Source organism: Ctenocephalides felis, unplaced genomic scaffold, assembly GCF_003426905.1.
Source record: "Ctenocephalides felis isolate EL2017-DRISC unplaced genomic scaffold, ASM342690v1 CF-g0.4_SCAFFOLD_03572, whole genome shotgun sequence".
In the NCBI taxonomy this organism is placed as follows: Eukaryota; Metazoa; Arthropoda; class Insecta; order Siphonaptera; family Pulicidae; genus Ctenocephalides; species Ctenocephalides felis.
This window is the reverse complement of record NW_020539726.1, coordinates 1,547,308-1,572,428: the sequence shown is the minus strand read 5'-3', so window position 1 is coordinate 1,572,428 and position 25,121 is coordinate 1,547,308. Positions and strand designations below refer to the sequence as shown.

The following is a 25,121-nucleotide window of genomic DNA, read 5'->3' as shown; positions in this document are numbered from 1 at the left end:
TAATCTATTGTGCAATGCGCCACGGCGCCACACACACGTATGTCGAACCGACATACCTGTATCGAGGCTTCAACGACGGTAATGGATCAATCACGATTTTAATCTGCGTGGCGATCTCGTCGCTACAGATAAATAACTATTACTTCTCTATACATGGTTTCTTTCAGGGCTTATCATACTCTTTGACGGAATCAATAAACATGCTATATGTTTTAAAATATCTTTCTTATCATATAATTTCATATTCAACTCGTTTAGAATTATAATGCAAATTACTGGAGCATACCAATTTCTAAATAAAAATGATATAAAAAATTAAAGCAATTAAAATTCTTAATTTGTAGTTATTAATCCATTTTTTGAACATTACAAAAAATCGGATAAATAAAACTTTCGAAAGTCCTGCTATTTGTATGTGAATTGTTTTATTACTATAAATAATTATATATGCAACTAAATGTGAATATTACGTCTTCAATACATTCAATACACACACAAAACATCTTCTTTTATTAAAGTCGTTGCAAAATAGGAAGATTATTTCAATTCTGTATTTAACCTTGATCTGGTATATTGTTAGAAATATCATCAGCGTATTAAGTATAACTATTATTATTTTAATTTATTACCTGTAGAATTGTTTTTTACCTGAATTTACATTTTTACTTACAATGTATTATTGTTTACATATTTACCAGAGTAAAGGTTCAGTTGGACCTTTTTACCCCACTCTTGTAAAGATATTATAGAGGTTATATAAAAACATCTCTGAAATCTAACTTATTAAATAACACTACACTACACTACTACGATACACTTTATAAAATAATTTCTTAGTATATTTGAAACTTATATTAAGTTCTCATAAATTAAACAATGGTGTGTTCAGACAAAAAAACTACCAACGAAAGAAAATACTTTTTTTTATAGATTTTCAAACATTGTTGTTTATTTTCTGCGGGGTTGCTTGATTTGAGGCGATGGCTGGTCACAAATATTTTCTCTCTACTTTCAAATATTGCTGTTAAATTTTTTTTTAACTTGTTTTTGAGGTATTGGTGGTAAACATTTTTACCCGCAGATAATTAAACCCTGCTCTATCCTATCCATTTACTCTACATAATTTCTTATTTTATAAAATGCATGTCAATCATTTTGAGAATGGTGGTAAATTGATTTAAGCACATCCTATTCTCATATTTTTAATTATTACCAGCATAATTTTTTTTTTTCAAATCATAGAACTTAAAATATTCAATCTATTAAAAATAATATTTTATACACATATTTAAATTACCATATATCATATCTCGGGTTCTGATTTTGAGCTTTTTAATTTTGACGGTCTTCTCTGAAACTGGCAGTGTAAATTACAGATCACAAGAATCTACCACAGCACTTAGTGCGTATTCCATGTTTTGCAGTCTTAATTAGATAGGTGATAGTTAATATGCCGTAGGTACGTGTAAACGGAAGTTTATTGCTATAGGAACAGAACGCGGCAGAATGCAGGAAGTAATATGCACCTAAGCGAGGATTAGCTGATGCAGATATTCTATTATCATGAACAAGTAATATGCGAAATGCATATTACTCAAATATACATGCTCAAAAAAATTAGTTCACTTTCTAATTATTTATTGAAACTTGTAATTTTTTTTAACCAAGCTAAAAGAATTAAAAATAATAAAGGTATTATCATACTAAATAGCGAATGTGAATTGCTAATTCATTTTGACTATTACAAGCACAGTTTTATAGCATTGTGCATTTGTATATGAACGATTTTACGATCTCTATATATTAGCATAATTTTACGATCAATTAAAAATATACTTTTTATATTTAGGTATAAGTCCTCCATTAATTTTAACTTGTAGATCATTATCAAAATTAACGTTCGGATCATGGAGGTATAACTTCTTCCGTTTGATATAAATACGCGATGTGCTGATAAAGATTATGAGATTTTCATATAGGTAGTTAGGTACTCAGCAATTTGTGGGGTTATGGAACCATAAGTTTAAAATTGAGAAAATTTCATTTTTACTTGTTTTTTTAATTTTTTTTATTCATTCTCCATATCTATTAATGTATATCTTTTTTATAACACGCAGAGCAAGTTATTGTAATTCCAAAATTCCTAAATGAAAATGTTTGCATATCTTTACATTTCAGAGGTTTCTGAACATTTTGGCATACTTTAGGAAAAATTGCGTATGTATGGTCCACGTTTTCGGGAGCACGGATCAACCGATTTGAAATATTCAAAAAGCAATCGATTTCTATTAATAAGGAGACGTGTGGATTAGCTTTTGGCAAAAATATTAAAATTTTATCATTACTATAATTCCTTATAGTGCATTTTGTAAATAATAGTGATTCTAAAATGATTATTCTAAATGTCTATTTTTGACAAATAATCTATGTGAAATATTTTATCAATACATTAACGATTATTATTTAAATACTGAATAAATACATCATTTACGAGATGAAAAAGATATTTATAAATAAAAAACATTCCTTTTATATGTTATTGTTATTTATTTATCTACAAACGCATTTATCTTATCCGTTCAATCAGGGAATTTGTGTTTACGGTCATTTCAATTTCATTGCCGTCATTGCGGTACGCAAATATATTAGCATAGGTTTAGTTGATAAATTAAATTAGACACATTCAATATTTTGCTTATAAGGGGTTGATACTATAAACAAATTAATAAAAAAGAAAAAAATGAGATCAAGTAAAGTATAGTCATATTTTAGTTCAAATGGAAAGTTGTTACGTGGTTGAATTAAATATCGAGCCTCTATTATTATGTTTAAAATTTTGTCTCGGCAGGTTATTCCTTTGATTAAAGCATAAGTTTTTTTAATGTGTCGAAAATAGGATCAGTTTTAGTAACTTATAGTAATTTTTTTAATATTTTATTTTAATTTTTTATGGTAAATTTTTAGTAATTTAAAATCATTAGTGATTATGTGCTTTACATATGTGATTCCATATGCTTCATAAAAATTTGGTTAGTGTTCCCAAGTCTGTGAAAATTACTGAAAAAAAAATTCTTATATTTTGCACTATAACGAAAGCTAAGTCTTAGCGCCCACCCACAAGCTTCATCAGACAGCAGACATATTTCAGGCTCCATTTGTTTCATTAAACATTTTAGCGTCTTTTCTCTGCCTAATAAAGGGCAATTCATAACGGATATGTGCTTTATATTCCACTACCTATTTTCACTATTCGCATTATATTAGCAAATCTTTATATGCCTTGTATACAACAGTCGTGTCCGCCAATCTACGCATCTGCTGCCAATTTGTTTTTATACTAGCTGTAAGTGGAATTCTGTCTTAAGGCAATTAAGGCATCGTGCCTTAAGGCAAATTGCTGGAACTTCCCGTACCAAAAATTATTATTTTTTTAAAAACGATTGACATTTTTAAAAAAAATTTACTTCGAAAAAATACGATTTTTAAGAAACTATAAATTGGACAAAAAATTACTTTTTTTTGAAAAAAAATTTTTTAAAAAAAAATTTTTTTTAATTTTTTTTTGTTTTTTTTTTTTTGAAAAAAATTTTTTTTTTATTTTGACATATTGTGGAAGATCTGAACTTTCTTTTCAAAGCAATCGTACTGCTTTAACTGCATAGGGGCAAAATATAAAGCGCGTAAGCGCCGCGTCGCTGTCTAACGCATAAGCATTGGTACGGAACCCATAGGAATGTTAACAAAATGTATACTTATTGTTAAAATCTCTATAAAATATCTGATAATTTGATGAGCATATGTCTAATGATCATTTTTGACCGCCAAATGGCTTATTTTTTTACTTTTTCCTCCATATCTCCGAAACCGCTAGAGCTACATTCATGAAAATTTTATCGATTCTTAACCTTGTCAATACAAGTGAAATGTTTTTTGAATTATTCAAATCGGACGCTCCGTTCTCTCAAAACCTGAGTTACCGTTTTCGGCACTCTTTGCCCCGTATCTTCGGAACGGCTAGACCTGCCTTCGCCAAAAACTAATCAGCACGTCTCCTTATCAATACGAATCGAATGTTTTTTGAATTATTCAAATCGGTTGACCCGTGTTCCCGAAATCGTCGACGAAAATTTGTATCCGCACATACATACACACACATACATACATACATACATACACACACACACCCACACACACATACATCCATTTTTTCTAAGGTATGCCAAAATGTTCAGAAACCTCTGAAACGTAAAGATATATAAAAATTTTTATTTTCGATTTTTTTGCGATTACTATAACTTACCCTACGGGAAGTTAAAAATTCTAATCAATAATGTAATATTGAGGCTAATTCCATCTATAAAAGTACATTAAGAAAAGAGAGTGAGCGCTATTCATAAAATTTTCTTGCATTTTGTCGCGAGGATTTTTCCATGTTGTTGTCATCCTTCATCGATTGCTCACTGATCTTTTTTAACTTGTTATTTCGGATTCAAAAATAAATGTGAATTTATATGGGCTAAATTCACAGCATATGAGAGGTTGGGCGTAACTTTATTTCAAAGCTATGTCCAATAACTATTGCGTATCAATATTTTGTTGCCAAACTTTTGATAAAAACGTTTATATTTTAGTTTATGTCTTTTATTGCCGACTTCAGACGTGTTTCCAATTTAATTTTAAGTCTTCGAACTATTTTTTTATCACTGATATTTACAATTCGCTGGGTTTCATTTACCATATACCTAGTATGGATTATCTAATCCAAAATAATATTTCAGCTTTCACCTTGAATAATATTCAGTGCTTATAGGCGCAATACCTAAAGATTACATTTCGCATATTAATTAATAATCAATACATACATACCACATAAAAGAGCAGAAGTCTATAGGGTGGTTATTAAATTATACATCACGTACGCGCCACTAAAGAAGTGGAAACAGAATTATTAATTTTAAGGTTATGAATTTAGTCAGAATATACACAAATAAACGGACAATCATATGATCAGCCGAAAATTATAGATCAACTTAAGTGAATTTAAACTTTGTTGGGTGATATTACTATGATATTATTATAATAAATATGATTCATAAATTGGCACAAGGAAATGCAAATGACAGTTGAAATATATTTAATTACATACCATATAATGAAGATTCTTCAAAACAAAGTAAAAGTGACAAATTCTATGACGATATTATGATAAAATTCTCTTTTGCTGTAGCAGCTTGTTTTCTATGCGGATCTTGTATGACCGGTTCAATCAATACGATACGAATATATATCTGTCCCAGTATAAAGTTATTGGTCGTTCGGAATGTTCTAAATACCAAAGACTACTCGAGATCATTCGTACGTGATTGAAGCTTTCTATATATGTTTTAAAAGCTTTATCTTGCATCGATGAAAGCCTTTCTACAAAATATGATTAATCGTTTTTATCAAGTTATTGTTTTATCCGACAAAACTTTTCTAATGATATGTAATAACTCTGTTCATTTCTCACAAGTTTGCGATATAAAAATTCATATAACCGAATTTGCACTTTTATCAAAATTTATTACCGTTTTTTCACCGTCGCTCTCAATTGGTTAACTGGAGTAGAAGGCAAGCCTGAACTCTTCGCGGAATTCATTGATGTCATCGTACGCACTTCATATTGCCACCTACGTCATACGTCTGCATGATGGAGCAATTTCACTGCGATATGACTTCCCAAATATTCCACGTGAATACAATAGAACTACACAAATAAGAACTTTTAAATATAATTTACACCAGTTTATCTTTTCTATTAATTCAATGAGTTCATAAAATGATTTGCATTAAATCATATATACTTATTGTTTTTATGATTTGCGTCTTAATTTTTTTACGCCATTTATAGCTAGTTAGATTTTTTTGAAATATATGCGCTGTTTTACCTCTTAATTCTTAATTTTTAAAAAGTTTTTTTATTTAGGGTTTATTAGGTTTAGGAGTGACCCATATAACGTCAGTTGGGCCAACCCCGCCCCCGTGCTTTTTACAAGAGTGGCATGTTTTACTCGGTAAATATTGACGCATGTTTAGCAAATATATACTTGTGGGTATACGCATACGTTCATGAAAACGTAAGAGATATAAAACATACGAAATAGAAGTCCGCGAATTGCCTTGACAGCGGTCACCTAAGCGCTGGCGGGTTCGTTACCCCGGAAAGGACGATGGACCGTGAGTTTTACTTGCCGATGCTTCATGACTTACTGCGCAATGCCGCGAATTCAAGAGACGCCGAAGAGAGTTTTAGACATTGTATTAGGGGAACTTTCATTATAGTGATCTGTTAAAAATGAATTTGAAGCTTCTAACTCGCGCTAATTGCGCGCCCTTTTATTGCACGCAGAGGATAAATTTAATGTAATTTTTAACATTTGGAAAAATAATTTAGCATAAGGAAAAAAGCTATTTTCATCTAAAAGTTTGACATAAGTATGTTTTTGCTTGTCAATTTAATTTTAGTTTTTTTTTAGAATTTATTTCAGAAAATAAAAATGTATTATAAGAAGTTTCAAAAACGGTTGAGGGCTTGAAAAACATTTTTTTTATATTGGGTTCTTATATCTATAATTAATCTGTCAAAAAGCTTGCTTGAGACCTGCTTAGAGCTTAGACCGCAAAAATGACTAGTCAAAGATCAAGTGATAGTTTTATCTGGACTTCACTTACGTTAACTTCTTGATTTAAATTTAAACCAAAAATATAAAAATGTTACTGTATACCCTGACGCGCCTTTGCACTAACTTGTGTAACTGAAAAGTAGATGTTATCAGTCATCTGTGATCTATATTTAAGTGACGATTTATCTTCCTTCGTTCATATAAAGTACACGCATAATTATTTTATAACAAATAAACATATTAAGCACTTTATCACAGAAAATTTTTCATCATCCAAGCATTGTGGATTTCAAATCAGTACTTTACACTTGAAGGGTGTTACATACTGTTTTTACCCTCAGCAAAATGAATACAGTTCCAATTACAACTATGGGTATGTATGGCGTGTTTGCCATACCAAACTTTTTTTTCGTGAATAGGCCAAGTGCCCGGATGGTGATATTGTCGTGATCCCTACATCAGAGGTAAAAATTCTCAGTGAGCTTTTGCATGGTGTTGGTACGTTAGTGGGTCTCTCGATTTGTCTAAAACTACTCTCAGTGCATTGTTCTGTATTGTCTGTAGTCTCCGTAAGTTCATCTCTGTTGTCGCTTTACACACAGGAGATAAGTGCAGAAGATCGAAAAAAACATTGTGGAAATATCTTCGCTAACATTTATTTAACTACATTCTATAATTTACTGTGGCGGAATGAAAATATTTGATAGTTAAAAAATAACTGGACATTTGTATGTAAAAACCAAGGAAATTCTGTTCCATTTGAAAGTTGAAAAGATTATTAGATTTAGTTGCAGTTAAAATAATCCTATATTGATTCATAAATGTGCAATCTAGATTTTCGTACTTTTCTTAAATAATTTCATATAACGGGTTTAATTTATTTCCGTTCACCATATTTCTGAGTTTTTTGAGTCTTCGAGTTGGTGACATTGCAGCGTACTTCTTAGATATTAACATAATGAACTCGTATGAACCTTTGCTTCATGTTCATTACTTAATGTAAATTGCTAAACATTTGATTGATGTGCGCTATGAACCAAGTGTAAATGCGTATTGAACATTCGTTTAACGCAGCGTATATGATTAAGGACTTCCTGAACTATTTCATATATGACGTTCATAATTAATAAGAGGTTGCTTAATTGAATGCACTGTTTAAACGTGTTCTAAATTAAATAACAAAGACATGAACGAGTGTTTAATTATGCGTAAAATAATCGCATGTTCTTGCATCATTCGGATAATGTTCGAACGCTCCTGATAATTTTATTTAAATTAAAATATCATAAGTCAGTGTAATACCTCTATCTATATTTTATTTGGAAATCGTTTTAATTTTCTATATTTATTAAAAATATTACTAGTAATACAAACTAAACTTATTGCATACTTATTGTTTCTTTTTTGCATTTAATAATGTTTCATTGACAGTAAAGTAAAATAGGTCAACGCCTTTTAAAAAAAAAAAAAAGTTATTTTTGAGATCATTGTATATAAGCAAATTGAGAATTGTTAGATTTTTCCTTTGCATTCATTTTATTATTGATGTTAAATAATTAATTTCGTTTTCTTAGTTGGTCAAACTAAATTAATTTTACTATAAATTTTTGGCATTATTCAATTCTAATAAAGTTTGTTTCATGACCTATATTCTTGTAATATTTTATATTATTGTTAGTTTATGGAACTAACGAATTATAAGTCGAAGTGATAACTTCAAAACCGGAATAATAAAATGTCGAAGGTCTGACAGGTGACGTCTTAAGCAAATTACTATAAATGAACAAAATTATAACATAACTTCAGTTGGTATATGTTATAGCAAAATATATTAAATTGATTAATATAGTTATTTTGAAAACATAAGTACAGAAAATTGAGCATTGGGGCAATTTCTAGCTTTTGATATTTTTTAAAAGCATAAAAATATTGACTGCTTGATAATACATACTTAAACATAAATATAGGAAATATAAGATATAATACTTGTTGTTAAGTCTATTAAAATATATATTGTGCTTTCTTCAATTTCTTATTGCTTCGTAAATAAATTCATTTAGTATTATACTATACACTAAATGAATTTAGTGAATGAATGCACTGTGTATATATAACTTAAATTAGAAAATTCTAAAACTTGTATAGATTTACCATGAGATTGTTGTTCACCCGAAATGTGCTTATAATCGACATTTTTTTAATTTATTTTCATATAATTACAATCTGCTTGGTAAGATATTTAGTTGGTACATCTAAGTAGTCATTTTGATGGGCAATTCTAGTATGCAAATTTAAAAATTATTTTTTTACTAATTAAAAATATGTGTACAAGAGGATTTTTGAAATTCAAATCATTTTCGTAGATACAGCTATTTGACCATGATAATCTTCTTCTGTTTTCTTTTTTTGTGTAACCTTAAACGCGTTTTTCTCAAAACTGTATTTTTCAAGACGATACCCACGATACCTCAAGTTCTAATGGACCGATTTACTTGAAATTTTCATATAATCTTCTTTATAGACTTCTCTCGAGCATTCCAAATTTAAATTTTTGCTATTTTTAAAAGCCTAGAAATTCAAAAAAAGTGGTAAGAAAATCGATTCTTTTTTTAAACGGTCGATATTTTATCATTTTTTTTACTTAATCCTAGTATATATCAATGCGACATCATTCTAGATTATTATTCTTTTTTTCACTTCGAATTACTAGGGGGGTTGCAATCTTGGGCTTGCTCACCTGTTAATTTTTTGAGACCCCCCCCACTTCAACAACTAATTTTTAAAATTATCAACTTCTTTTTACTTTTTTGTACCCTTGTAACATTGATAAATAAGTTACAAAACAAATTATAGTAAAAAAAGTTGCTTGCCTTTTTTTAATATATATTGCCTAAAATTCATGCCTTCACGATAGGTAAATACAGAAATAGATGAGGTAAATACAGAATAATACAGAAAAGTAAAAATAAGTCTACATTTCATATTAATTTACTAAATCTAAAGGATAATGTAACACCTGAATTACGAACTTAGCAAAATGCATACATTGTAATTCAACAATTCGGCTGTTAATTGCAACAAGCTTCAAGTCATGGTTTATTCATATCTGAAATTGTCATAAAACTGCAATAAAGCGCACAGTAACCCGTGCCCAGCGGTATATGTAGCATTTATTGCTACGCTAAGCTATGTAGAGTATGTATATAGTAATAATAATAATGGTTTGCGTAAAGTAATCGCGTTTTCAAGGCCGCGCGTGTCAAGAGCTTGCACGTGCTTTCACGCAAATATAGATTATGTTATATATATATATATATATATATATATATATATATATATTTGTAACCTTAATATTTCTTTCTTATGCTTTCTACAATTTCAAAGGTTATCTACCTCGCGGGCTAAATTGAAGTCACATTCAAATTTTATTCTGATACATCGCTGGCATGAATCGTTCGTCTAAGAAAGATTGAGTTGTAATCTTCGGCATATATGTGCAATCTGAAGCTAACTGCAACGATCGCAAACCATTTTATCATTTTTATACTTACGAATTTGCATTTTTATATATCGTCCATTAAATTTATTTTGAATTATTTATCTTTTATATGCCAATGCGATGGAAAATCGAATCAATATTATGCATTTGCTTGCTCGCTAAGGAATTTCTTAGCAAGACGAAATTCACCTTGGCCTCCGATTAGTGTTCGACGACTGCGCTATTGCCGTTAGCTATTACATAACACAGCAGAGCAAATGCAATTTTTTGGTCAATAGCTATTGGACATATATTATATATTGTACGTATATACTATACATATGTTAGTTAATATGTATCAAATAAAAAATAAAACGCGTCCCTATGAATAAGTGTGTCATTATGAAAAAATAAAAGTTCCTTATGAATGCATTATTTGTGTCAGCGGTTGAAGAATTACAAACTTCCAGAAGAAGTTTGTGTCCGCAAAAACATCCGATTTATTAATTTTATGTTTTCTAGATCAAATTTGGAAAAAGTATGTGTGTGTATATGAGCGATTTTTGACCTTTTGTCGACGTTTTGTCAATAACGGCTGATTTTGAAAATCTAAGAGCCATTATATGTAACTCTGTAAGATGTAAGTCTTCTCTAAAAATCTTGAGTGATTCTAATCAGAATCTATGCCGAAACATATGTACGTTTTTTGGAGTTTACTGTTTTGTAAGTAGCTTCTGATTGCAGGTGACGTCCACGCGTAAATAAAATACATTTTTAGAACAAGTAAGGGGCCGTTCAAGTATTACGTAAGCACTATAGGGGGGCGGGGGGATTATGGATTTGCTTATTTTGGATTGACATGGGGGGGCAGGGGAGTCTGGATGATGATTACATCACAGGTAGTATTTTCATTTTTTTTACCGAATGGCAACCTTACATTGTCTTTGCCAGTACCAAAAATTTAAAATAAGTTTGTTATGTTCGTAAGATTATAATAACTTTGTTACTCTATGTTGAATACCATATCAGTAAAATCTCTACATCCTAAACCAATTTTCTTATTTTTAAAATTATAATTATAACCTAATAATTACAATATTTAAAAAAAAAATAATACATTAATTGCAAAATGTTTACGTAAGCATGGGGGTAGGGGGTAAGAGCTTTCCTTACTTTTGCTGACAAGGAGGTTGGGGGGGTAAATAATTGCAATAAATCTGCTTACGTAATACTTGAACGATCCCTGATGGATGAAATTAATTGAGTTAATAAAATTAAATTAATTTATACAATTACAGATATTATAAGTATGTTTGAAAGACATCAAATTGCATGAATTATTTTTTAGTGTAAGCGAAAACTTTATTTTCGAAATTACATTTGAATATTTTATCTAAATAGCTTATTCTCAATTGTTATTGATTAATTTATATGTGCGTATTGAGAAGTTCACGCAAATTGCTTTAAGGCAAAATGCTACTTTCTTAATAATTACTATTTTTTTTTATTTCCAGAATATTCCTTTCTGTTTAGATATTTACGATCGATATAACATCAATTGTTGAATTATGTAACATATATATTATGCAACATTCATATTAATTTTGTGGTGGCTCAAATTAAATTGAATGAAAAATACTTTAGAATATTTTTGATATTTTGCTGTCAAATTTTATACAAAATATTTCATTATATTATAATAAATGATATTGAAATAATTAGGGCACCTACAACAGCAAAACAAAGAACAGACATTATGTCATTGTTGTATAAATAACATCGTATGGCATCACGCAGATAAGTCATATGGTTAGTAGGTACATTACGCGCATAGATTCAATATGGCGATACAATATATAAATATGTACGTTGTATATTCTGTCATGTGACTTCGTCCTAGAAGCATACATTTGCAATAGAATCGATATATGTATGTACAGCACACAGTAAAGCGAGAGATATGACGCAACATAACTGGGTGCAGTGATGACGCATTCGTTGTGACGTCAAATGGTGATTTCTGGAAATACTGGAATTTGTGCACAAGCGCAGTTGTATCAAACGCAATTGCCACTATGTACAATAGTAGCATTTTATGTATGAGTTTTTGTTAAAGATTTTCATTGCGCACATCTTACTAAATTAAGTTGTCACGTGAGATGAACCTTGCATTACGATTATTTTTACTAGCATGTACGTGAAATAAACTTTTCATTACGTATTTTTAAGTGAGCTAAAACCAGTTTGCTTATACCTTTGGTTAAAATAGCGTGCAAAATTTTATGAATGTTGTATTATGCATACCATTAGTTGATTAAAACATGACATAGAGCCTATTTATAAATTATGGTTTATTGCTTGCTCGCATGAATTTTGGGCAAACCAATTTGTTGATTAGAAAACATGAGTTATTTTATGTCACTTAAGATAAAAAGAGTTACCATACTCTTTTGAACCGATTAGTTCGTAACCCTAGAACGTTATTTGCTCGCCTCCGAGGTTTACAATCAGACAAGAATTAATGCCATATTTTTTATTGAAGATCAAATTTATATGGTATTTCTGAGGTGTTACTAAACTATTTGTTACTAAACCAGAGTTTCATATTTTCTGAAATAACCTTCGATAATACCACAAATTATAGAATGGAAAAATATCCCTTGTTAAGTTGTAAAATGCATTAATTAGGGCGCAGACAAAGGATGCGTATAGATACCTTTACAGCTATCCGAGATGCTGCCGAACTCTGTTAAAATATGTAGTACACTTTTGCGGATTGTGCGTCAAAGGACAAGATATAATTATTGGCTACATCAGACCATTAAAAGATGATATAGTTTAAAATGTTGTTCATTAAGATAAAATGATACGATGTTAAAGATTGTTAGATTTTTAGTTTTTTGATATGATACTTGTTTGTTAGTGTTATAATGATTGCTTATTAGTTACTTGTTTAAATGTTGAGTTATTACTGATATTACCCACATGAATGTTGAGTTATTACCGCTGTAATTTGTCTTAATACTAATTTTAAAATTTTAATAATTTTATATTAATTTTCTCATTGGTTCATTTTTGGGTGCGAGCGACTGCCCATTACAATCAATATTCAATCAGGTGTTGATCTGTGATTTAGTTGGGTCGAGTTCAAGGAATCTGAATTTCTTATGAATGCGTTATAGTATGAGGGATTATTTTATATTGCGAAAGATAAAGTAATATGAAGAGATTAGGTTTTATATTGTTATCCTCTAAAATATATCTATATATGGGTAGTAAGCTAGTTTTTTCGATGCTTTCTGAAATAATGATAGATTCATCATGATTCATTAATTATCTCTCTTAGTGAACGAATCCATTTGCAAATGCTCATCATATTTATCATTTATCATATTTCTGTGATGACACTGCTAGTTTGAGTAAATACCCTTCAAATAAGCATTGAGAGCACGTTTTCGGTTTCCGATTATACATTGGACAAGTGCGGAAGTGCGTAGTTGATCAAACAGCACTTAATCTTGTGTACACGCATCGTATACAACGTCTTGCATCTCGTATCTACTCGTCCTCAAATGCTTATTCTGATAGCGTTGCGTTAGATTGATTAGGCAATTACAATACGCATAGGCTTGCCATCTTATAAGCTCTGACAGCGGGTATATTCTTGACCAAATGCACCTGCTACGCGCTCGTTGAATTCCAATTAATAGTCTTTGATTTATTTAGTACATAAGTTTGCTTTTGGTCCTAGTAATTTGATTGTGACCTAGTTTCATTTTCAACAATGTCTTGTAGGTATTGGAGCAATTTAGAACTATTTCATAGAGCAATTTATTTTAAAGAAGCCAGTTTTGCTGCACACAAATGCTATAAACATGTGCGTATATTATATATGTATGTACAAATTGCTTTTGTGCATATTTCTATGGTGAATTAAACTTAATGCTCCACTAATATTTCAATTCAATATTAAATCAAAATAAAAGGTATATTCACTATTAAAACCTATCCATTATCATATGAAATATTAGTCACCGTGATAAAGCTGCATTAGAACATAGGATATTACATTTCGAGGAGTGATGAGACACAGGACTAGACAAATGGATAGGTTTATGTGCATGACATTGATAATGAAATGCATTTTTGCAGTTACAATGACCTCTCTAGCCGCAACTTAAATTACATCTATATTCCTTGTTATATTAAGCCGAATGAATTTAATAATGGTGTTAGATTGAAGGTCTTGTTGAGGTATTCAACATTATCAAAATACTAGCTCGCATAAAAAAACGTGGGAGTGAAATAAAAACTTGCATCTTCGGCAAATTTCTTGCATGCTTAACAGTTTTATTACTCGATCTAATCAATATAATTTATTATTAACACCAGATTAGAATATTTTTAAAAACTTTTTACTCTTTATGTTTAATTAAGGTACGGAAAGTTCAGCAATGTCTTTTAATAATATTTAAGGTAATTAATAAAATATTATAATAACTAGTGGGGCGCATGGCATCGTGCCTTAAGGCAAATTGCTGGAACTTCTTGTACCGAAAATTATTTTTTTAAAAACGATTAACATTTTTGAAAAAAAAAAACTTCGAAAAAATTAGATTTTTGAGAAACTATAAATTTGACAAAAAATTACTTTTTTTTGAAAAAAAATTTTTTTTTGAAAAACAAAATGTTTTTGAAAAAAATTGTTTTTTTCATTTTGACATAATTTTGGAAAATTTTGGAAATTCTGAACTTTTTTTCAAAGCAATCGTACTGCTTGAACTTGAACGGATAAGCATTGGTACGGAACCCATAGAAATGTAAAAAAAAATTATACTTATTGTTACAATCTCTATAAAATATCTGATAATTTGATGTGCATATGTCTAATGATCATTTTTGACCACCAAATGGCATTTTTTTTACTTTTTTCATTATATCGCCGAAACCGCTAGACCTGCCTTCATGAAAATTTGATCAATTCTTCCCCTTGTCAATACAAGTTAAATGTTTTTTGAATTATTGAAATCGGATGCTCCGTTCTCTTAAAAACTGAGTTACCATTTTTGGCACTTTTTGCCCCGTATCTTCGTAACGGCTAGGCCTGTCTTCGCCAAAAACTAATCAGCACGTCTCCTTATCAATACGAATCGAATGCTTTTTGAACTATTCAAATCGGTTGATCGGTATTCCCGAAATCGTCGACGAAAATTTGTATCCGCACACACATACACACACGCACACACACATACACACACATACATCCATTTTTCTAAGGTATGCCAAAATCTTCAGAAACCTTTTAAACGTAAAGATATAAAAAATTTCATTTTCGATTTTTTTGCGATTACTATAACTTGCCCCACGGGAAGTTAATCATTCATAAACAACAATTCGTAACATTCACATTTAATAATACCTCCAGCCTGCTTAATTATCGCAGAACAAGTGACAGCACGTGACCTGCGGAGGTACCAAACAAATATAAAGAAACGGAAGAAGTTAAACCAAATAACTTTCGCGTTCGCATTCTTTTTTCCAATGACGTAGTTATTTTACACGCACACTGTATTCTCCCACGCCGGTTCCACCGTACGAAGCATCTATCCTTGCTGGTGGTCATGATGCTCAAGCAAAATCGACACCACACATAAAGATTCATGGGTACATTGAGGGGAATCAGTATGCATATGTTCTTAAAACACCAACACGATCGCAAAGGTCGAAATGGGTAGAATACACTATACAGATACTCCAAAAGCAGTATAGACGACACGACATGCGGACGCAAGCGCATTACCTTCCCGCTCTGCGCGCTCCTGTTCGGCCCGTACCCCGCATGGTCCGTTCCCGCATGATCGTATTCCACTTCGAACGCGCTCGAATGTCGAGAGACACTGTGTACGACTATTCAGCCAGTTGTGTTAAATCCGTTATTGTGAGAGGTTCTGTTGCGTGTTATAAGTTTAATTCGAATGTTAGTGGTTTTCTACGCAATATGTGAATGCCCGTAATAATATATGAATAAAATCCATGTTTTGAAACAAAATTCGAAGTACACGTGTGTGTATGTGCTTGCAAAATGTGACACGCGAATATTCGACGCCCGAACTCGTGCGCTCGGTAAATCGATATCTAGAGGCGCGAAGCATTTTGTAGGACACCACAGATAGAACGGGAAAGTTTCAGTGGAATGTAGTTATAATTTGATATGCTTAACGTATTTGCACGCAGTTTTAGACATTGACATAAATTGTGACACGTGTGTAAAAAGTGTTTCGTGAGTGCTATCGAAAAACATAATAATATATGCTTGTTAAATTCGTGAACAATTGATTACGACTCGTTTCCGATATTGGAAACAATTGTTGATTTAAAACATTTGTGTGTGAACGAATTTACATTTGGAATAAAAATACAAAAGGGATTACTTCACATAAACTGACGGTTGTTTTGCTGTACTTTGAACTTTAGGCACTGAAGTAAGTTGATTTCACTAGAACAGCTGATGGCCTTGAAATATGCTTATTTGTAGTTATATGATTAACATAAATTCTACGATTTATCGTCCATGTTCATTTAAGAGGTCTCTAGATATTTTCCGCGTGTTTTGTGCGCCGGCGTACGATCCGATTGGAATATTTACGCACCTATTGTCAAAATGTGAAGGATAGATAAGCGTGTATATATAACAAATATAAATATTTATCTACGTTTCCAATTCTAGATGTTATTTACGTGTACAACGTATTGACAGATAATTTAAAAGATTTTATATATATATATATATATATATATATATATATATATACAGTGGCGTCGGAAGCAAATTTTTGATTTTTGGGCTATCAAAATATTTTCGACTGCTACTTTTTATAAGGGTCCGCTCATTAATCACGTGATCAATTCTTAAGGATTTTTTGGCCAAATTATCACGTGTGTTTTGAGTTTCTAGAAAAAATCGTAAAAATTTGGAGATTTTTTAAAGAAAGTTTGGATATTTTGTTTCAAATTCAGGTAAAAATTAAATATACTTGATATCTTACTATTTCGTAACTTTTGGTCAAACACCACCTCTTCTTTTAAGCCTGTACTTAATGAATGGACTGCCCCTAATAATAAGTATGGTGCTTATGAATTTATAATTTGTAGTGTTTTAAAGATTTTCAGAATGTATTCCTTACAATTACCACGAAATTTATATTAAAACGTCAACTTTCAGCAATATAGTAGTACTAGTACTACATTCTTTACAATCAATATGCTCATGATCTTATAAATATTGTCTGATCTTTGACATTGAATTTCAAAATATCATAATTTATCGCAATGCAACTTTTCAAAATAAAGGGCGATGTATATATTTGTTGTTTCTGAACTAAATTTGATATAACTAACAATTTGATAACGAGTTTAAGTAGAGATAACACTTTTATAAATGTTCATCACAAAATAATTTATATGACGATGTTTGCTTTTTACGATATAATTTTACCTCTTATTGTTCAGTTTTTAACCATAAGTAACGTAAGTAATGAATTTAATATTAAAAAAGCGCTATACTGTAAAAATATTTCAAATATAAATTTGTACAATCTTTTATTGTTCGTCATAATTAGACATTTTAATTTAATCATTTGTTTCAATGTAATTAACAGATTTTGTAACGTTTAACTGTGTATTATGTTTTCATTTTTTAGCGAATCAAATCTTGTAAGTTATACTTTTATAAATTATATTTCATATTTGTAAGAATAATTTTAATCATTTCATAATCTATATATTTAAGATTGAAATTCTATATGCATTTAAATTATTTTTCGAATATATGACATAACATAGTATATTTTATTTTTTTTCAATTAGAATAAAACATTAAATATTAAATAAAAATGATTAATTATTTTGTTGCAATTAATTACTATTTATTGATTGCAAAATTATTTCGACATATTCTTCACTTGAAAATGCTTCAAGTGAAATGTTATGAAATCGCGGAAGTTAATAAAATTAACTTCCACGTGACATGAGACTATTATCTATTTTTATTACATTATTTTTTTCTAGTTTACAATTAAACGCTTATTATTTTTTTAAATTTGATTCTCAGATATCGACTTTGTCATATATAATGCGACCATTGTGGTAATGAATTTTTAGAGCGATTTTAGAGCAATTTTAGCTTTATAGAAAAGTATGAATGTATATCTTAAGTGTCCTGTTCACGCCATGATTAATTATGAATCCATAATATTTTTTTTTATTACTCAGTGATGAAGAGTTGATCTCAAATCTAATTTCAGATTAACGGCCAGCAGCCTGCAGCAGCCGCCGTGATGCCGGCAGCGCCGCCTTCGCCGCCGCCAGCACACAGCGTGGAGGGTTCGCCTCCAAGGAATGGCGTCACCGCCCAAAGGCACCAGGACGCACCTATGCCAACTAGGCGAAGCCCTAAAGACTTCATTTTCGGTCGATCTATTGGTGAAGGAAGTTTTAGTAATGTTTATTTAGCCAAGGATATACACTCCCGTAAAGAATACGCAAGTGAGAATAATATTTATTATTTTTTACGATTTCAATTTTTTAAAACCGATTAGGTATCAAAAATAATATAGTTCATACAAAAAAATCATTAATATAAATTAATCTTCGAATTTAATTAAAAAACCAAGATAAGTTTATAAAAGAATAAGTTTCTAAATTATGAAATTTTTAATTTGCATGTTTATTTACTTATTTTATCTGGCTCTTTTTTTAAAATTAACCATTATCAAGAATTGTTTTATCTATTAAATTATTCCTATATATTCATTTTTGTTATTTATTAATTTCAGTAAAAGTATGTGACAAAAGACATATAATTCGCGAGAGGAAAGCTGAATACATCAAACGAGAGAAAGAGGTGTTGCACATGCTTTCAAATTGCGAAAATGGATTTGTTCATCTTTATTGTACATTTCAAGATGCTGATAATTTATACTTTGTCTTATCCTATGCTAAAAATGGTGAATTGTTACCATATATAAATAAAGTTGGTTCATTTGATTTGACATGTACAAGGTTCTATGCGGCTGAAATTTTGGTAGCTTTAGAAAAATTACACTGTAGAGGAATTATACATCGAGATTTGAAGCCTGAAAATATACTTTTGGATGAACATATGCATATTTTGATAACTGACTTTGGTTCTGCTAAAATATTAAATGAAGATAACTCAAATTTAAATTCGTCTGAAGGGGAGATGTGTGAAAGGCGAAATAGCTTTGTAGGCACAGCTCAATATGTTAGTCCCGAATTATTAAAGGATAAAAGGGCATCTAAAGTATCTGATTTATGGGCATTTGGTTGTATAATATATCAAATGGTGTCTGGTTTACCTCCTTTCAGAGATGGATCTGAATATTTAATTTTTCAAAAAATTCTTAAACTCAATTATGAGTTTCCAGAAGGCTTTGATGAGACTGCCAAAGACTTAGTAGAAAAGCTATTAGTATTGGATCCTAACAAGAGATTAGGTATAAACGATGATGGGCCAACTTACAAAAGTGTGAGAGAACATCCTTTCTTTAATGGAATAGAATGGGATACTTTGTATCAGCAAACACCACCAGATATTTATCCCTACTTGCCTGGTAGAAGTGCAGATGAAGAACTTCGAAGTCAATACAGAGTCCCTGACCATCTAGAACCAGGTTTAGATGATAAACAACTAACTAGACTGTTTGGATTAGAATTAGGAATAGCTGAACCACGCCAACCTAAAGGTGATTGATGATGGTGTTATCTTAGATAAAAAATTTTGCATGTTATAGTTCAATTGAAATTGTGGATGTTGCTCAATAGATTATTTGTAATTTATTTGAAAGGCAGAAACAAAACATATTATATTAAATTAAACTTTATTATGTTGTTAATGTGCCATCTAAAGCAAGATTATTTTATTATTGTTAATAAATGCATTTTATAAAATTAACTTGAGCTTTTATTTTTGTTATAGGCATATGTGATATTTCACCAGAAGAAATTGAAAGGCGCTTAGAAAAGCAAAAATTAGATAAATGGCATCCATTTGTAGAAAATAATTTAATTTTGAAGCAAGGCTTTGTTAACAAACGCAAAGGTTTATTTGCTAGGAAGAGAATGCTTCTTTTAACAATGGGTCCAAGATTATTCTATGTAGACCCATATAACATGGTGCTCAAAGGTGAAATACCCTGGAGCCCTGAATTAAGAGTAGAACCCAAGAATTTTAAGATCTTCTTTGTACATACTGTAAGTAATTATCAAAGATTCTTATTTCTTTTTATTTTCAAGATTACGAATTTATGACAAAGTACTTGATATTATTACAAATATGTGCGCACTTGACAGGCAGATGATAGACATGAATTTTAACATATTTAATAGGCTAAAGTGTTTTCAGTTCGACCAGTCTTAAATGGAATAATTTGATAAATTCAATTTCTTAGTAATTTCATATGCTGTTGTTTGTCAGTTTGTGAAAAATGTGACAATTCATTTGTCAACCAATAATTTGTCAAATCATTTCTTAGTATTTTGTGAAAAAAATCATTGATTAATATGAAAATTGCTAGATCTAAATTTGACTTACCTTTTCTGCCACTAGCTTAGTGACAGTATTTACTTCTTAAACATAATTTCAATTGACAGGAAAAGCTTTTTTATTTGTCTAGTAATTAAAAGCCAAATAATGACTGTAAGGGCTCTTCCTTTTATTAATATTTAAATTAGACTTGATCAGTTACTGAAAAAATTCAATTAAAATATGTACGAACTTTTTATACAATATTATATTGCAGAACGTGAAGTGAGATTTTTAAACTTTTTTTCTCTTGCAGCCAAATAGGACATATTATTTAGAAGATCCCGAAGGTTATGCACTTCAATGGTGCAAAGACATAGAAGATGTTCGCTTACATGTTTATGGAAAGCAACAACCAAAATAACATAGATATGTTATGCTTTAGATAGATAAATTTGTAGAACATTCAGCAATGATATTTTTTATAGATTGAGCTGGAGCATGTGTTATTTTCTAAGTTAATTTATTTGTTTATTTGATTACGGAATATTATTTATTTTTAAAAGTAGTATATTTGTTAGGACATTTTGTATGTTTGCTGAAGCATATTTATATTTTATTTATAAATAATTAAATTATGTCTATTATTCTGCATTTGGCATTTAAATTTTGAACATTGTGCCAATCTAGGAAAGTTTAAAAAAAAAATGTTATGCTTAAAGTAGTAAAAAGTTTATAATTTTGAACATTAAACTATTATATTTCATATAGCACAGCTGAAATGAAATGTGTGATTTGATAACTTGCCAAGAGGTCTTATTTCAATGTTTACTGATTCAATAAAACATATACATGTAAATCCTGTAAATTCAAATGGCATAGAACACTGCCATTTTCATTTTTATATTGTTAACACATAATATTTGTCAAGAATGTATGCATTGTATTTTAGTCTTAATTATTTAATAATTCTTGACTAACATGTATTGAGTTTTTCAAACATGTTTATGTAAAAAAGTAATTTAATTTTATGTTATTATGTTATCAAAAGTTTTTGTAATACAATACAATAATATTAAGCTCATCAGTATTAGAATATTTAAAACAGATCAGCAATCAGTTATATATAAAAACATTAAGCCAAAGTACTAAAAATAGTCATTTTATTTGGTATGCCAGTTGTTAATCGGAATTAAGTGTGCGTGGTGTGTGTCTAATGTTAAGTAATGCCTTTGTGATTAACTTATAAAAAGTGAATTGCACATATGTTTGTGTGAGTATAACTGCATACACAAATATAATGACGTAATATGATCATGTAATTCAATTATTCAATTAATGTAAACTTTATGTATGAAATTGAAGTTTTATAAAAACTTTATTTCAATTGATTGAAGTTGCTTAGGTAGAAAATGAAAAAATGAAGTGTATAAAATGCACGGGCATAATATCGATATAGTCTTTTCTGATTTTATAATAGAATTTTTTTTAAAATGAGTAAGATAGATTCATTATTTATATGTACATAATTTTATATTATAATATTTATAATATAGAAATATTATTTTAAATAATTTTTTACAATACTAGATTTTCTCTCAAAGATGGTGTTCATAATAATGCAATTTAATGCATGTGTTCAATTTTCGAATAAGGTATGATTGTAAAAAATTGTTTCTGAGCTAATGTGAATAAATTGATACATGCAAATTATAGGCGAATATTGTTGCTACTGTTATATTTGTTTTAAGCTATTTGGAATAAAATTTATTTAATTTATTTGGTGTGAATCATGAACTTCTTCAAATTGTATATATAATATTGAGAATAAATAAACTAGAATTTAATAATTTATCATAATTAAGTAAACATATAGCATAATTGAAAGCATATAATACAAGCCGAGGATTATTAATAATTTTTTCGCAAAAATAGCAAAGTTTTGTTTAATTTAGGTTTAGTATAGTGTAAATATTTATTTAAGTTTGTATTAGTGCAAATATTATTTATAATAAAAAACATAGTTTAATAAAATGTTTCATTAAATTATATGACAAGATACACTTAATTGCAGTATGAAGATGTTATACTTGCTGCTATAAAGCAAGAAATGAAAATATATCTTCCGTTACATGTTGCTTTAGTATTGACATTGCATATAACTTTCCTATTAATGCCAGAAATATGACTAACATTGATTTTGACCTCGACTGCCCTGAAATAACTTAAAATAAAAATAAAACTTTAGACAATATTTGATCAAATTAATTATTTAAATTGATAATGATACCTGAATAAACTAGTAATTGTGATATTGTAGTATATCCAAATACAAGAAGCCAATGTATTTTTGTAACACTATTGTCACCCCAAATTAAAGACGGAAGCATTAGAAATTTTCCAAAACTTGATAGAGTTAACGATTTCCACATCCATGAAATGCCTACTCTATAAGAAACTTTTTGAACAATATTTTTGGGTTGCACAATATTTACCATATTATGAACAAAATATGCTATTATCATGAACAAGATAGTACCTAGAAAAATACTATTTTTTAAAAAACAATTCAATAAATTCAATTTAAAATATATATTGTATATATCAAACCTATTATAACATGAATGCAATTTATGTAAAAATCACTATCCTCTATAAAGTTTTCTTTTTGGCTTGTGTTAGACATCGCCCACTCTGTATAAGCTTCCATTATGACGACCAAAAGTGCAATTTTCCAGTAATTCTAAACATTACAGGTAAATATAAATATTGATAATGATTAATTAGATGAAGAATGATAATGGTCAATTTGATAAAATCAGACTCCACCACAATAGAATGCTGATTAAAAAAGAAAGAATAAAACCAATTAAATATGAGTCAAATATTTATTAAAATAAGTGCATTTATAACTCATTGAAACATTTCTTATGAAAGAAATGGTAATGAGTTCAGTATTTGTTGTTATTTTAGAGAATTCAAGTGAAAAATTATGAATTGTAATGGGAGTTTCCCTTATTCCATCTTGAATTAGTAAATTTTTCTTCTCCGAATAGCTACTATAATATGCTATATAAGCAAAGTCATGAATATTAGTATTTGCTTCAGCTTTATTAAAACTTAAACTTAAATAAATTATAACTCGCGTTTACAACAAAACTAACATCTAAATTAGAAATAAGACTGCATGTATTGAAAATACCAAGAAAAGAAACTCATTGCTCCCTAATATGAAATTTGTTTTGAAAGTAATATTTTAAATATTTTATATGTTTATCATTACAAATTGCAAAACTTGCTTGGTATATAAGGACCTAAATTAGCTTTTCTTGATTATTGATATAGTTATTTAATTTATTTTGAATGCATATTACTAAGGCGACCATATGCTACTAACTTAATTACATTTTATAATAAATACTATTTGATACAGGTTATTATGTAATAGCCAATTCCTAGCAAAACTTCAGAACAATCCAGGACAAAAATTGCTTCTAGAAAGATCCAGATAGAATCCGTGATGGAACTGTCCGGCTATACCAAAACATATGGTCACCTTTTATTTAAGATCATCGTCAAAAATTAAACTTGAACATTGTTGTCATGTTATTATGGTATAATGGATGAATATCATCTTGAGCATTGTCTTGTAACTGAATTATTTAAAATTTAAGTGAAAAATATATGAAATATATCATATCTTCGCAATGATATAAAACAATCAACCATATAATTTTTATCGAAATGATGTTGCTAATGAATCCTAGTACAGAGATTTTGTAATATACCTGAAATGTAGTGTTGTACAATATGTGCCTGTAAGCAGGCTTGCTCAATAAAATTAAATCTATCAAAATAATCACAGTGTCATATTCAATGTATTTGTCAGCAATTTGTGAACATTCGGGCTAAAATTAAAATAAAATGTTTACATTTTGTAGTTTTGATTCAAATATGCAAATAAATTATAGATCTGAAGGAACCTTACACAAGTGCAAATTTTCAAAACGGATTGGCTGTATTTTTTGGACAATTCTTTCACACCGTGACCACAGTTTATGCAAATATAAGAAATCATTTTTTTAGTAAATTTATCACATGCTTTGTGTATATTCTTTGACTTTATTCAATCGTCTAAACTAATACATGTTAAATTGTGTATCTTATTGAATATAATATTACTTATCAATCTGTTTTTGTGAGGTTATAGCTTGGCTCATCTGTAATCATATCATTACCTTGTGTTTGTTTTGGTTGTCAAATGTATATATAATTTAAAGATGGCGATAGTAATATCGACAATTGTTATAAAAGTGTTAATGGAAAATCATTTTTCAGGCAGTTTAATTTAATTTTAAATATTGTGATATAAATTAGGTATTTATTATATAATAACAGTGACAGGAAAATATTTTCTTCTTGATATCTACGATTCTAT

General features: G+C 29.4%; 2 protein-coding genes across 3 annotated transcripts in view; one reads left to right on the top strand and one right to left on the bottom strand.

Moving 5' to 3' along the window:
• Positions 1 to 21,261, top strand: part of LOC113387829 (3-phosphoinositide-dependent protein kinase 1-like) — an 82,118-nt gene extending 60,857 nt beyond the window's left edge. The window contains exons 1-5 of one of the 2 annotated variants that reach the window (XM_026625207.1): positions 15,977 to 16,622; positions 18,444 to 18,684; positions 18,975 to 19,904; positions 20,138 to 20,412; positions 21,000 to 21,133. In XM_026625207.1, coding sequence (XP_026480992.1) covers positions 18,477 to 18,684; positions 18,975 to 19,904; positions 20,138 to 20,412; positions 21,000 to 21,107 — 1,521 coding nt within the window. In that variant the 5' untranslated portion in view covers positions 15,977 to 16,622; positions 18,444 to 18,476 and the 3' untranslated portion in view covers positions 21,108 to 21,133. Of the gene's footprint in view, positions 1 to 15,976; positions 16,623 to 18,443; positions 18,685 to 18,974; positions 19,905 to 20,137; positions 20,413 to 20,999 lie in introns of those variants that run through there. The other variant, XM_026625206.1, reaches the window with a different exon arrangement.
• Positions 21,262 to 22,779: 1,518 nt separating this feature from the next.
• On the bottom strand, positions 22,780 to 24,836 carry LOC113387888 (protein ARV1-like). Its single transcript, XM_026625278.1, has 5 exons — positions 24,672 to 24,836; positions 24,472 to 24,591; positions 23,294 to 23,426; positions 22,974 to 23,222; positions 22,780 to 22,907 (listed from the first exon to the last, which is right to left on the bottom strand). Exons 1-5 carry the CDS (start codon positions 24,759 to 24,761, stop codon positions 22,780 to 22,782), a joined length of 720 nt encoding a protein of 239 aa, XP_026481063.1. The 5' UTR covers positions 24,762 to 24,836.
• Between the last annotated feature and the right edge of the window lie 285 nt (positions 24,837 to 25,121).

Excerpts from the sequence above, each read along its gene's own strand:
- LOC113387888 (XM_026625278.1), bottom strand. The coding sequence starts at position 24,761 with ATGATTTCTTATATTTGCATAAACTGTGGTCACGGTGTGAAAGAATTG. Across the intron at positions 24,592-24,671 it reads TTTTGAAAATTTGCACTTGT|CCCGAATGTTCACAAATTGC; the intron begins GTAAGGTTCCTT and ends TTTTAATTTTAG. Across the intron at positions 23,223-23,293 it reads TTGCATTCATGTTATAATAG|GTACTATCTTGTTCATGATA; the intron begins GTTTGATATATA and ends GTATTTTTCTAG.